At 39.4% G+C, this 13,938-nt stretch overlaps 4 protein-coding genes across 4 annotated transcripts; all 4 read right to left on the reverse strand.

Annotated features, from left to right (window-relative positions):
- Positions 1-28: 28 nt before the first annotated feature.
- On the reverse strand, positions 29-1,789 carry LOC100867550 (uncharacterized). The gene is made up of 2 exons (XM_003690220.4): positions 1,371-1,789; positions 29-958 (listed from the first exon to the last, which is right to left on the reverse strand). Exons 1-2 carry the CDS (start codon positions 1,383-1,385, stop codon positions 335-337), a joined length of 639 nt encoding a protein of 212 aa, XP_003690268.1. The 5' UTR covers positions 1,386-1,789; the 3' UTR covers positions 29-334.
- Positions 1,790-2,385: 596 nt separating this feature from the next.
- On the reverse strand, positions 2,386-3,713 carry LOC100867673 (uncharacterized). The gene is made up of 3 exons (XM_003690221.4): positions 3,591-3,713; positions 3,077-3,358; positions 2,386-2,693 (listed from the first exon to the last, which is right to left on the reverse strand). Exons 1-3 carry the CDS (start codon positions 3,603-3,605, stop codon positions 2,553-2,555), a joined length of 438 nt encoding a protein of 145 aa, XP_003690269.1. The 5' UTR covers positions 3,606-3,713; the 3' UTR covers positions 2,386-2,552.
- A 1,686-nt stretch (positions 3,714-5,399) lies between these two features.
- LOC105736385 (uncharacterized) lies at positions 5,400-6,627 on the reverse strand. Its single transcript, XM_012490775.3, has 4 exons — positions 6,548-6,627; positions 6,283-6,412; positions 6,027-6,196; positions 5,400-5,896 (listed from the first exon to the last, which is right to left on the reverse strand). Exons 1-4 carry the CDS (start codon positions 6,557-6,559, stop codon positions 5,756-5,758), a joined length of 453 nt encoding a protein of 150 aa, XP_012346229.1. The 5' UTR covers positions 6,560-6,627; the 3' UTR covers positions 5,400-5,755.
- A 4,363-nt stretch (positions 6,628-10,990) lies between these two features.
- On the reverse strand, positions 10,991-12,223 carry LOC100870369 (uncharacterized). The gene is made up of 5 exons (XM_012493744.3): positions 12,021-12,223; positions 11,812-11,950; positions 11,656-11,721; positions 11,481-11,590; positions 10,991-11,381 (listed from the first exon to the last, which is right to left on the reverse strand). Exons 1-5 carry the CDS (start codon positions 12,030-12,032, stop codon positions 11,193-11,195), a joined length of 516 nt encoding a protein of 171 aa, XP_012349198.1. The 5' UTR covers positions 12,033-12,223; the 3' UTR covers positions 10,991-11,192.
- Between the last annotated feature and the right edge of the window lie 1,715 nt (positions 12,224-13,938).

The following is a 13,938-nucleotide window of genomic DNA, read 5'->3' on the forward strand; positions in this document are numbered from 1 at the left end:
GGGTGAGTGGATACATTGAACAGCTAGATTGACAGTTCCTTCGTTTCTTTATTGTATAATTTGCGTGGCGTGGTTTCGCTAAATTATCGCTTGACTACGAATACTACGTCGTGGCGTCACGGCTCAAGGCAGCCGCTTCGACGTTTCAGTTTCGAGAAGTTCTCGACTCGAGGGGGGAGGGGAAACTTGTTCCGTTCCTTCCCCTTCCTTTTCTCGAGACACTTATGATAAAAATTTAAAAAAGTAAAAATAAAAAAAACGATCGAAAAACGCTCGATCGTTGCGACTCAGCAGCGTTCACATTTGCATCCTCGACAAGTATCCAAGGTTACCCTTAGGGGCAGTACGGTTTTACGGCCGACTGGTAGACGGGCGGGGAATGGACGATCGGTTGGGCGAGCTTCACGTAATTGATCTGGGGTGCGGGCACTTGAACCACCTTCGGCTCGTGATACTGGATCGGATAGGAGATGTGCGGTTTCTGGGTGATCACTTGGGTGATCGCCGGTAGTTCGTACTTCTTCAAGTAAACCTTGGGCGCCTGGTACATGAGCTTCTGGTACGTGGGCGCGTAGTAGACGGGCTTCTGATAGATCGGCGCGTACGATATCATGGGTTTCTGGTAGATCGGGTAAACCACTTTCGGCTGGGCGATCGGTTTCACGATTACCGGGGCTGCTTTGACGACGGGCGGCACGATCACGGGGGGTGGTGACGGTTTCACGTAGGTGATGCTCGGTTTCGGGATGTATTGTAACGGAGCAGGCTGCACGTACGGTTTCACGTATATCTGCGGTGGCGGCGAGTACGAGATGGGGTGAGTGTACGGCACGGGAGGGCACGGGTTATAGTACGACTCCCTTTTCATCGCCGCCTTGTCCTCCATCATGCCCTCCGGCATGTGCATGCTCACACCCGTCTCCGAGCGAACGCTCGACAGCCATATCAGGCACGGGATCTAGAGAGACGGACAAATACACAGAGAGAGAATTTAGACTGGCGACTCGACGAGGAAAAAGCTCGACGGCGATGGTAAGTGTATCGGTGGTAAATAAAATTGATCGAGTAAAAATCGAACCGGATGAGAATTCGAAAATGTCAGGAATCTCCGATATCTCGAGAGGGACGAGATTTCTCTTTCTCCTCGAGCAGAATTTCAAGAATTTTATGAAATTTCAATATTTTGAAAACTTAAATTAAACAGAACTATGATTCTTGAATTTTTATTTTATCATATTTCAAATTCCGCGAGTGTTTCCTTCCAGAATATCGCGTTTCCCCTACGTGATGTAGGGAAAAATTCAATAATCTCTTATTTTCGAATCAAACCCCTAAATTTTCGACCATTCTCATCCCTCGCCCGAACTCACCAGTAATCTGAACATGATTTCGGATCCTTGCGTTGGACGGATGTTCCGTGGCGAACTAATGTCGGCTCTAATGTCCCGGGCGAAACTAAAAGCGCGTCGTGCGTGTCCCCCGGTCTTATAAACTTTTGCTACCACTTAAACAGGGCACGTTTCTTGCCCGCCCGAGTCGAATGCGATACCCTTAAGCGGAGTAAAAAGCGGTCGTCGGTCAAGCCTATGATGCAAGCGGTCGGTATTTCCTGAATAAATTCTGCACCTCGGGCGGCCAGCCCTGTTATGTCGTCGTACTTGGACACGCGCGTTCGTCATTTACCGCACCGGCTATCCTATCGACTCCATTGGCCGGCCTCTGTGTCCACGGACAAAACCGAAAGAGGCGACGGTGATTGGATCGCCCCGGGTGTCGCCTACGGAAATTCGAAAAAAAAAAAAAAAGAAAAAAGGTAAAACGGTTGAAATTATTTTCTTAAATCAATTTATACGTGTCTCTCTTACCGATTTTTAATCCGATCGCCACTGAATCGTGCCACCACGATTTATCTGCTATTAGGAACGGTGTTACACGTATAATCGGATAGATCGATGATGATCGATCTTTAATGAACATCGAAAGGGATTTTTGATCGGTACAAAAGTGGAACAGGAATAGAAATCGTTAAAAATGGCCAATTTTCACTTTCTCCGTGTAAGAAAAAGATTAAAATTTCGGAGAAGAAGATTCTAATGAAAAAAAAAGTGTCTTTATTCTTTTAATTTTTGTGAGTGTATTTTAAACACGATAGAAAATTGTGTAATTATCGCGTGTTAATTGATTGAGAACAATTAATCGATCAAGAAAGATGTAGTTTTGGATTATTTCATCGGGATCAGACAAAATTTTTACGTCTCTATCGAGCCGATTAAGAGATCTTCCGTGATGGAAGAAAAAGATGAACATTGCATTGCTTCCGTTCATTTAACGTTGGATGATAAATCTCGGGAAGGAAACGATATACCAATATATATATAAAATATATTACATATAAAAACAAAAACAATTTATTTCGTAAACAACGTAACAATAGATTGACTATATAACAAGAACGGTCTATGTACAAGTGTCATAATGCCGAGAAACTGGAAAGTTTCTGTCAGTTATATTTGGCTAGTCGTTCGGTTGCTTTGGAAGAATGGATACAAAAATCAGTGCTTCCAACCTCCTTTACTTTGGTGATGGAACACGTGTTTGTAGACAGGTACGTGAACTGGATACGGTTTCGGGATGGGCACCGGAAAGTGCTTTTCCACCGTCACCGGATATGGCTTCTCGACAACGTACGGTACCTGTACGACATCAATGTCCGTTATCGTTCAAATTTTAGTATTTATATACTACATAGCATCAAAGTGAGAGTAATTTAACGCTAAATTAGATGGGGAATTAAATTATATTATATATATATATATATACGTGATATTATCAAATTTCGTCGTGTTATCGATAATTCAATTTCCGTTTTCAATATTCACCGACCGATTCTTTATCGTTTATATGTAGTTTTTCGTTTGTTCTTTTCATTGAAAACAATAAATCAAAAATTAGAAGGGAAAGATTCGCGTGATTTTTTTTCAAACTGACGTTTAATAATTTTTTCTTTTTCTTTTTTTTTAATATCTAGCAGTGTTAAAAATTTTAAAATGAAAAAATTTCATTCGTTCGACCGTACCTTCTTCTCCACCACATAAGGCTCAGGCTTCTCCACTGGAATTTCGACGTGTTTCACGACTTCTATCGGCACTGGATGCGGTACTGGTACCTCGACTTGATACGGTTGTGGAATGGGTACCTTAATTTGCTGAGGAATGGGGACTGGAACTGGATGTGGAATAGGTATGGCGTATTTTTTGTAAACAGGAATTTCCACGGGCTTGGAGATTTCGTGGTATGTCGAGCTGCCATGATCCTCTTCGTAAGAAGCGTATACCAGTGTAATTAGACCGGCAAATATCTATAAATATATATATATATAATCGAAGATATCACTCGTTAATAATTCTCGATAATAATAATCCTTAAATCGTAAATGGAGAAAAATTATCGACAATTATCCGATCTGATTAATTTTTAACAGCAGGGAATCGCGATAATTTTTTTTCTTTTTTTTTTTTTTTTTTTTTTCTTAACAAAGATCCCATCGATGTGGAAAAGTGGAAAGTGAGAAATCGGCGATCGAAACTTACTATAATAGCTCTCATGGTTCCCGCACCTTTATCCACGCTGAAACGAAATTCTGAGCGTGCAACTCGCCGTGTTAACTCGCCACGATCACTTTGATGCTTTCAAAGTCACGGCCAAGTGCTTATATACCAACGTCACTTTCTCCCTTCTCTTCATTACTCGTTGTAGTCATTTCCCACACGTACAGGACCGCTCCACGATTGTCTGCGAAGATATACTACATCTGCCTATGATTGAGTCTCTGCCCACTTCTTCCTCCCGAGTTATTCAATTTTTTCTTTTTCTTTTTTCTTTCTTTTTTCTTTTTTTCTTGTTATACGTAGCAAGCAAACTCGCTACTTTCTCGATTAAAAAATGCATTTTCGCATTTCATTTTCTATAATTGCGGTCTAAAATTTAATCGATCGAGTAGCAATTCATTTGTGAATTTATCGGAGAGCGAACGAAAGATGTGCGTCTAAGAAATTTATGATACCACGAGCAGTTTTCCACGAACACCGAACGCTGCAACCACTTTCGATTTTCACTATTTATGGCAAGAATGGCGTATTATTCGCGAACAAATGGACACGGTAATATAGGAAGTATCTTATTTCTCCCTCGATTTTCTCGATATTGAGTAATTAGACGTGTTTAATTATTTCTCTCAGTTCGTTACAAAGTGGAAAAGTAAATAGAGTTTTAATGATGCCTAAGTGCGTGACTACCTTTCTAGCAGACAATCGAGATTCGAGCTTAGTCGATCGAGATACAACACACCTTTGTCGTGGTCTAATTCGCATATTTAACAATTTGTCAATTAATGTCGGCCGCCGTGAGATCGATATCCAACACGCGATTCAAGAAGAATGTCTTTAATTACAATTTCTTTCAAGAAGAATGTGAATTGCGTGGGAGGATACTTTTTATTTTTTCTTTCTTCTCTTTTTTTTTTTGTCAATTATTTGAACAATTTTAAGAAAACGAAACTTCCTTGATCCTCGATATAACCTCTTAATGAACTTCGACATAAACACTCCAATGAATACAAATTATTTTTATTCGATTTAATATTCCTTCATACAGGTAATTAAATTTGAAATTAATTAATTAATTACAAGAAATTAATTACAACAATAAAGTCTTAATAAAGAGTTTGAATTATAGATACAACATAATTTATAATGTATACATAGACACGAACTCGATCATCCATCCAGATGGCGCACCAGTCATAATCCACCAAATCGATCATCTCGTTGCAACGAAACTTCGAACTTTCGAATACAGAAATACTTTTCCCCTCCTTCCAACGAAACAAGAGAGTATGCGTCGCGTGTTTCGCGCATCATTTCGCCCCAAAGATGATTCAAGGTGGGACGCAGTTCTCGATTCAAAGGTGTTCATTTTTTTTTTCTTCCTTTCTTCTTTTTTTTAACAAAGAGACGAGGGCGTAGACCCACGAGGGGGTGTGGTCACGGGAGAGAGAGGTCGCTTGAAAGATTAGAATTGTACACGATACTCTCGGTATCGGCTAGCGGAACAGTGAAAGTATATCTCGGAGTAAAAGTGGTTTTGCCACGCCGCCGATGTAGGAACGCGTCGGGCTCATTATGGACGAATCAAGATCGCGCAGGATTCCTAACAGCGTTTCTAGTAGATTCGTAACACCGGATGACGAGAAGAAACGAATCTTACGCGTTTCCTTCTTGCGTCTGGAACAACAGGAAGAGACGTGAGCTGTATCGTTCTTCCGGTAGATACGTTTCATCCATTGCTTCTCTTTTCAGCAAACTGGTTCGATTCAATCAAGGAACAAAGTGTAGCAACTCTTTTTCTTTCTTTCTTTCTTTTTTTTTTTTTATATACGATTTATTAACAAGTGTACATTTGATGAAGAAACAAAAAAGGGAGGGGGAGAAAAACTTAACAAGTGTATAAAAGTGGTAACAAAAGTATCGGCGAAATACTTATAAATAACATCTTTGTTTTTTTTTTCGTCTTCGATTTTTCGAGATTCTCTCTTCGCGAAGAGAAGCAAAAAAAAAAAAAAAAAAACGATCGAGACGACGAATGGATTTTCGCATTGAATTGAAGCAAGTTTGGATTTCAGGTGGAAAGAAACTCTCTTGTAAAACGATCACTCCGTGGAAGAAACAATCCCCGGGCGAGTAATAGGAGGATCACCTTAGTGCCATCCTTTGCCCTTTGAAGTGTAATGGAATACGTGCTTATAAACTGGCACGTGAACTGGATACGGCTTGGCGACTGGAATGGGAAATTTCTTTTCGACGTAAACTGGATACGGCTTCTCCACCACAAAAGGTACCTGGGAAACCGACGAAATTACACGTTATATACGATTTAGTTATTAATTCTTTCTTCTTCTTTTTTATTTTCAACGCATGTTTTACTCCACGTTCTTTCGATAATTCCACCAGTTTCTTTCAGTTACTCACGTGCTTCTCCACGATAACCGGTTCCGGCTTCTCGATCGGCACCTCGACGTGCTTCACGACCTCGACTGGAAAAGGGTGTGGAATCTCGACGGGGACCTTTTGAGGTTGGGGAATAGGAATTTCGATCTTCTGCGGGATCTCGACCGGCACGGGATGGGGAATCGGGATCGCTGTAATTGCACGACGAATATTTTTTTTAACACGCGCCTTATAAAAATCGATATCTCTTCTTCCCCCTTCACTCGCGGATATTTACCATATTTCTTGTATATCGGGATTTCCACTGGTTTAGTTTTCTCCTCGTAGGTGGAGCTTCCATGGTCCTCGTCAATGTATCCCGCGGAAACGATTCCAGAGGCCAGGGAGGCGAGAGCAAAGTAGGCGATCTGCGAACATTCGGATAATTCTGTCTGCTACCTTTCTTTCTTTTTCTTTTCAATCTCTAATTCATTGAAACTCGCGGTTCCGAGCATCGATCTATTTCGGATCTAAGATAAGAATAGTCGTCACATAAATCTTACGATATGATTCATAGTCGTTGGTTGTTCCCAGCCAAGGGTGTATATTGTTTAAGCACAAAACGTTGAGTGTCCACGGGAATAGAATATCCCGAGCTTATATAGTAACATCGATTCCACCACCTTTCACTCGATTCCGTGCGCTAGAGTCCCGACCCTTTCCAGGATATATCGGAATACCTGTTGTGCTACCATCGATCGAACATATACTACGTACGTACTATGAATATGGGAAACGTTTCATTTTCCATTGACCGCTCTCCGTCCACGATCAACCGGAAGACCAAATTACGTGTATTTTACGGAAGGACGAGTGAGAAGTGCAGTTATCTCGTTCGGGTAATACTTTCTTTTCGATCGATGACATTCGAATCTATCGCAATCGGGTCGGATTCCAGGGAACAAATCGTCGACATTCTTAAAATTTTTCTCTTTTCTAATAAGAATATCATAACTTAATCCAATGACATCATATTTAAATACCCTATCAGTGGGGGTATACGAGCACGATAGTTTTTAAAAAATCATATAAAATCAACTAACAAGTAAAGATAAAATTCCAAAATTTTGCATAATACTAAATGGTTCAACTCACAAATAGATATCAATTGGTATGAATGTTGCGTATGATAGCAACTTTATAATTAACAACGAAGAGATTACGCTTCGAGCGATTCTGACTTACACGAGGAGGATAAGTTATCGTTTCTTGGCAAAAAAAGAGAAAGAAACGAAAATCTATCGTCGTAACGATTGAGATAAAATCAGAATTGGAAATCAGAAAACGAGGGATCTGCGTGGAAGGAGAATCTTTTTCAAAGACTTGCGGTGGGCGCAATGGTCGATAAAGCGGAAGATCAAACGTGACTTCGGATGCAACCGCAAATTTGCCGGAAACGAAATGCGGCCACAAAAATCTTCCAGGGATATTTCCATCTGGATTCGAGGAGGAATTCGAAAGGAGCGAAATGGCCGTATTTAGAAACGTTTGAAAGGATCGAATCGATGAACCTCGTCGCGCATAAATTATCATCCACACGTGGCTCTGAATCTAGCCAGAGCTTGCTCGAGATGCGCTCGAGGATCTGATGATTCGATTTCTTCGATTTCTTCGCCGTCATGGTCGTTTTCGTCCATGTTCGCCGCAAATCTATGAAATATAGCGGAAGTGAAGGTGTTCGGCATAAAGAGAGCCAAAGCGGATCAAAGTTTTCGGGCCGACGAAATGAAAGTCCAAACGCGTTCGCCGTGTGAAAGGACTGTCGATGGAGAAAAAAAGAATCGATCTGATACGCCGATCGTTGTTCCCGTTAAAATTGTGATTTTTATCGCAAAGAAGGGATACGTGTCGAGAGAGAAGAAAAAAAAGTATATTCGTCGATTGTCCAAAAGCGAGTGGAGAAAATTCGAAATATTTTAATAATCGAATTATCGTGAAGAAGAAATGTACGGCGAATGGAAAAAAGGAAAGAAAGAATTCTTGATTCGTGTTTTCAATTTATAGTATAAGAGTTACGATGAAGAAGAGAAAAATAGTAACCTTCTATTCTGTCTTCGATCGTGGATCAAAATTTCGATGTGCGAAACGTATATTAATCCAAGATGTTGAGAGGCAAGGATGGGATCATAAGTCGCAATTCAAATTCAACACAAATTCAATGTAAACACGGATACGAATATGTATTATAATATATCTCTTGATGAGAAACAAGGTACTGATGAGCTATCATTTTCATCGTGGAAAGTTTGTCTCGGTTTCGGTTAAATTTCCGAGAGTATACTGTTTCCGCTGTTCAAATTTCCACCGTACGACGGGAACAATGTTTACGCCAAATCTAATACTTGCGATTCACCCCTCTCCCCCTCTTATTTGACTTATTTGACTTATATGAGTTAAACGAAATTAATAATTACGCCTCGAGCGAATCTTCTCGAAAACGAAAGCGATTCGATCGATCTTTTAACTCTTAACCGTTTGATTTATTCGACTGTTTATCAGAACAACTTGGGCAACTATTATTAAGCGGCATATTAATCTCTCTTGTGGCACGCGATACACGCCATCTTGGATGGAATAAATTACCGTTCTCGATACTTAAATAAAGAACAACGAAGAAATCAAGTTTATTGTAAGTCGAATAATACGTTTAAAGCTCGAGAACGCCCACGGTCTCTTTTGTTCCTGATTGAAAAAAAAAAAGAAAAAAAGTTCGATCGAAGCACGATCGCGCGCTCTCCTTCACGAAGAAGCGAAAGTGACTCTTTCGATTGTTTTTATTATCATTTGCCTATTAAAAACTCGAAGAGAAATTGTGTGCGAGTGTCAAACTATTAAAAAAATACAAATCGACGTACGGTAAGTTTGCTGTGGAATGGAAGAAAGCTTGTATGCTGAATCCATTTTTCTCTTTTATCTTCATACTCGAGCGAGCGTTCGTTAATACGTAAGATAAATGATTGATCGCTCTTCGTGAGGGAAGAAATAAGAAACGATGTTTCTCCTTTAAAATTTTTGCAATAACTTTTAATAATAATTTTTAGGGAATATTATTCTCCATTATATTAATATACAACACGATTTACCACACTTTCATATTTCATAATTTTTATATATAAATGTTCAACACGACGAACAGATTATTTGCATCGTGTCGTGAACAAGATTTTTCAAAAGGGGATCTGTTGCAACCAATCTGCAATCTAGATTAAAAAAATGTCAGGAACACTACTTCTGTAACGTTTAATACGGTTACAAAGGAATACGGTGTGCTCGTTCCTTCTTCCAACGAGAAAAACCTTCAACGGTGGAGATTGCCTTGCCACGCTTTAAATTTTACTTTCGCCGGAAAACTTTTTCCCGTAACAAAACTTCTTTCTTTCACCTCTTTCTTTCTTGATCCTGCACACACGCCAGAAAGATGTTGTTGAACGAATGCTCGTTATCGCGTGTAAAGAAGCAGCGGGAAAAAAGACGAGGCCTCGAGAGCGGCATGCGAAAGGAATTGTGAGAGGAAGTCCTGCCGTTATGAGCGGCGTAATTAAGCAACTCGTTCGGAACACTTCTTTTTTTTTTTTTTCTTCAGGATAATTTAATCGATTATCACGAGCGGATTATAACGAGATCGCGGTAATAAAGTGGGAAAACATTCTCGGAAGTATCGAGAGTGTCGTTTGTTACATTGTTCATTAAAATTTCCTGCGAACAATCGCCCGATTCTTTATTTGTTCGAACTTCTCTTCGAAACGAAGTTTGATAATTTAATTAATTATCATTCGTTCATCTCTCGCGCGAGAAATAATACATTGCCAATATCGTTATCATCTCGTTTGGCCGTTTTCCATCCGTGCCAAACAAACTTGCCACCCTTTTCTGTTTTGTAATTGCCAAGAATCAACGAAACGGCACATCACTTTAACGCCATACTTTCGCATACTCTCCTTCCGCGAACTATTTTACATTTCCGGTCTTTTTTTTCCCATCTATGCTAATGCGATCAGATAGAGAAAGGAAACTCGGATTGCGTCACTGATTTTCCTTTTTTTCATTTTAATTTTGTCGATTTCGCGCCATTTCGTTGGTGCTCGATGTTCGAAAATTGTGCGAAGACAGAGAAAAAGAGAGAGAGAGAGAGAGAGACAGAGCGTTAGAGTGAAAGTCGACTTTGAACTTGCTTTTTCATTTTTCGACGATACTCGATTATCTCGCGACGAGAACAAGAATTTCAACTATGCTCGATCCACTACGTTCACTTTTCGAATCTGGTGAGCGCGTATTTTCTTGCGAAGTGGATTCCTCGCGCGCTGTCAAACAATCGAATTTGCAAAGGTCAGTGACAGAGGAAAGGAATCGTTACGATGACTTTCGCTTCGAACGTTCAGAACTCCTCGCGACATTCTCCTTTCTCCTCCGCATCCCCTTCCATCCCTTGCTTCTCGCCAAATACGCAAACCCAATAATCGTAACGCTCCGTTAACGTAATATCGCGACGCAAAGCTTCCTGTTTATTTACAGCCGTGATCGGGAAAATAACGTATTCAATGGCGTTTCTTGCAGGATTTAATTGGTATTGCAGTTCCGATCGAAGCGTGGATTACGTGGGATCGATTCGAAGAAAATTCGATGCTTCGATAGAGGGATGGAACACGAGAGAAGAGAATATACGTAATAAATATGGTTAATTGATTCAAATTTATTGATAAACGCAATTATCATGCATTTCTAACAATTTAATTGACATTACAATTTTAAACGAGATGACAGCTACGCGTTGATGAATAATTCGCACGTGTAATGAATTGAAAACAATTATATTATTTAACAGCAGATGGATGCAACAGAAATGTTATAATTAATGATTTATGAAGCTATTTTGACAATGAATTTTGCAACGATATGATTAAATTTTATTAAACGTCATTAATAAGTCTGAATAAATAAAGCGAATGTGGAATAAATCGAATATTATTTTATTATTTAACAATAATCTTAACAACGATAAAATGTAAACGACAAAGATAAAGATAACGACACGAAATTAACGAAATAAATAATTTCAAAATTCGTTACGTTAGAAAAATTCGTTGATGCGCCGTTGATGGGCAACAACGATTAACACGAAGAACGATCAACAACGCAATTTCACACGCGTTAATGGCCCTTGTGGCTGTGCACCACTGTTTTGTAAATTGGAATCTTAATTGGAATAGGCTTCACCACAGGGACGGGTACATGCTTCACCACGTGGAATGGGACTGGCTTCTCGATTTTCACCGGGATGATTTTCTCGATGGGCGTGGGCACCTTCTTCTCCACCTTCGTGAACACTTGTTTCTCCACCTGTGAGAATGACAAACGAAAAAAAAAAAAAAAAAAAAAAAACATTCGCTTTAACGAAGGTCTCGACGATTAAACTTTTCCATTTTTGCGCGCAATCACCTGGTAAGGAACGGGCTTCGGTACGATTACAGGAACCGGATAATTCTGTGGAACGGATTCAACCTCCAGTTTTGGAATCAATATAGGAACCTTCTTCGGAACCGGTACACCTGTTTCGAGCGATCGATTGCGTAAATTTGGTGTAAAGATTGATAAATCTTCGATTAAAACTCACCAATCGATTTCACAATCGGCACGTAATGTCCGCCATGCCCGCCATATTCCCCAATTTCGTGCTCCCCTGTTAACAAGTAACGCGAAACGATCTTGTAACACCGCACCGTTAACGTAGACCAAAAACCAACAAGATACGTATAAACGTTGAGCAAACCTATTTCCTCTAAGCCAATATCTCCACCCTCGTGACCCACTGCTATCTCTCCCAAAGTCAATCCATGATCACCCAATCCGTGACCGCTCAATTCCAATTCCCCGGCCAGGCAGGGGACGGCGGCCATCAAGATTATAACCTTAAAGCAAACAAACGTTTCTCTTAAACCAAGGATTCTCATATCTTGGATTTCCCGAATTCGTACGTACGAATTTTTCCATTTTCTTTTTTTTTCTTTTTTTTTTTTTTCCTTTTCTTTCCTATCTGCCCGAAGGTTCAATGCGCGCGAAGGCCAGGTGAACGAAAGAGATCAACTCGAGACGAATTGTCGGTGTACATACACTTTATATAGGCGCTCTAGGGACACGAGCAACCCCACCATCCCCGCGAAATCCTATTCAACGCGTTCACTATCGTGTTACATTTCTCCAAACACCTTATACGTATACACCTGTCTGCCACCTGTTACGTAACACCAGGATTTCCATCTTCCCAGCGACGAGCAACGCTTTTTTTTTTCTTTCCTTTTTTTCCCTCTTTTCTTTCCTCGAATCGCCCCCCTCTCCGATGATTAAAATTGTTCATCCGCCCATCGATCCTTTCTAAAATCAATTTGAAAAGCAGCGAGATCGATCTGCACATGTTGTACGAGCTCGAAGGCGTATTATCAACGGCTACGGTTTTATGGTCGAGCACTTCCTATTTCCTGATACCGATTAGTCACCCGATACATTAATTGCGAATGTAAAATATATCCCGATGCCTGGGATATCCTGAGTAATGATCACGAAAGTGGGGTAATAAAAACGATGGAGTTCAAAGATACGGTGGAAATGAATTGTAGATTGCGTGAAGCTATATTAATGAGCAGCACGAGCATTGATAACAATATGTGTACTCTTATCTTTATCGTATTAAATTGCTGTTAAATATAATCATCGTTTGTATATATATATATATATATGTATCTATGTATGTATGTATGTATCGATAGAGATTAAGATAAGATTTAGTTAAAATTTCCTTTTTTTAATATGAATAGTTAGATCAATAGGTTTAGGTTAGATTAGGATAATTTATATAATTTTATTATAGGAGATTAATATCGATTCGATCAATTGTTTAATTTTAATTGATTGGCTCATCGATGTTCGTAAAATGTTTTTCTAATATTGTATAAATTTTTAATTATATCGAAAAGTATTTCGAAATCAAAATCAAAGAAACATATATTCGAATAATTAATCTTTTCTACAGAGATAGAGGAGAAGGAATTTCTCTCGAAGTAATATATTTTTTAACAAATTTATTCAACTCTCGTTTATTATGGAAAAAGAATTAATTCGGAAGATATTTTAATTAAAAAAATTACGAAATTATTCTTGGTATAGCCAGTTTATATTTCAATAATAATAATCTCACTTTTGGACGTGACGCATGATATTGCTTTTAATCGCATCATTTCGAAACAGGTGTGTAATAATTTAATGAAAATTACGTTAAAAATTTATTTTAACATTTAATCACGAATTAATTACGTAAACATTAAATTGCTCCTACTCTTGCATAAAAATTCATAGTTTTATAATAATCATTCCACTTCCTATCAATTTCGTTTAACGAGGGACATAAAGGATTATTAATTGATTACCTTAACGGACTTCCTTTTCGTCCACGGTTCATTTACCCTGATCAAAATATTCCTTCCTTTCATCCCTGCTAACATTCCCAACGCTCACTTTCCACGGGATCTATGCTGATGCATCGAAAATGCGAGTGAAAGTTTCGATTACGATCTCGAGCGCGTTAAGCCTCGACGTATCGTCGAGGTGCGATGACCGCAATTCACGAACTCCCGGAAAAAATTCGTCCGATCCGTCTATCCACGAGTGGAAAGCGTTCCTTCAATTCGACTTATCCGATTTCTCTTATATATTCGCAATCTTGACGAAATACGAAGCGAATCTCTCACAGATCGAGTACATAAAGTGCAATTATTCCACTCTATATAATTTCATCTTTGAAGATCGAAACATTGGAGGAGCGCAGGATGTGCCAATCGCGTACACGATAATTACGAAATTGTCTTGAAATCACAGGTGGTCGATCAACAGAGTATAAACAATC

This window comes from Apis florea, unplaced genomic scaffold (genome assembly GCF_048593485.1).
Source record: "Apis florea isolate Af1SG1 unplaced genomic scaffold, ASM4859348v1 contig_1615_pilon, whole genome shotgun sequence".
NCBI classification, from domain to species: Eukaryota; Metazoa; Arthropoda; class Insecta; order Hymenoptera; family Apidae; genus Apis; species Apis florea.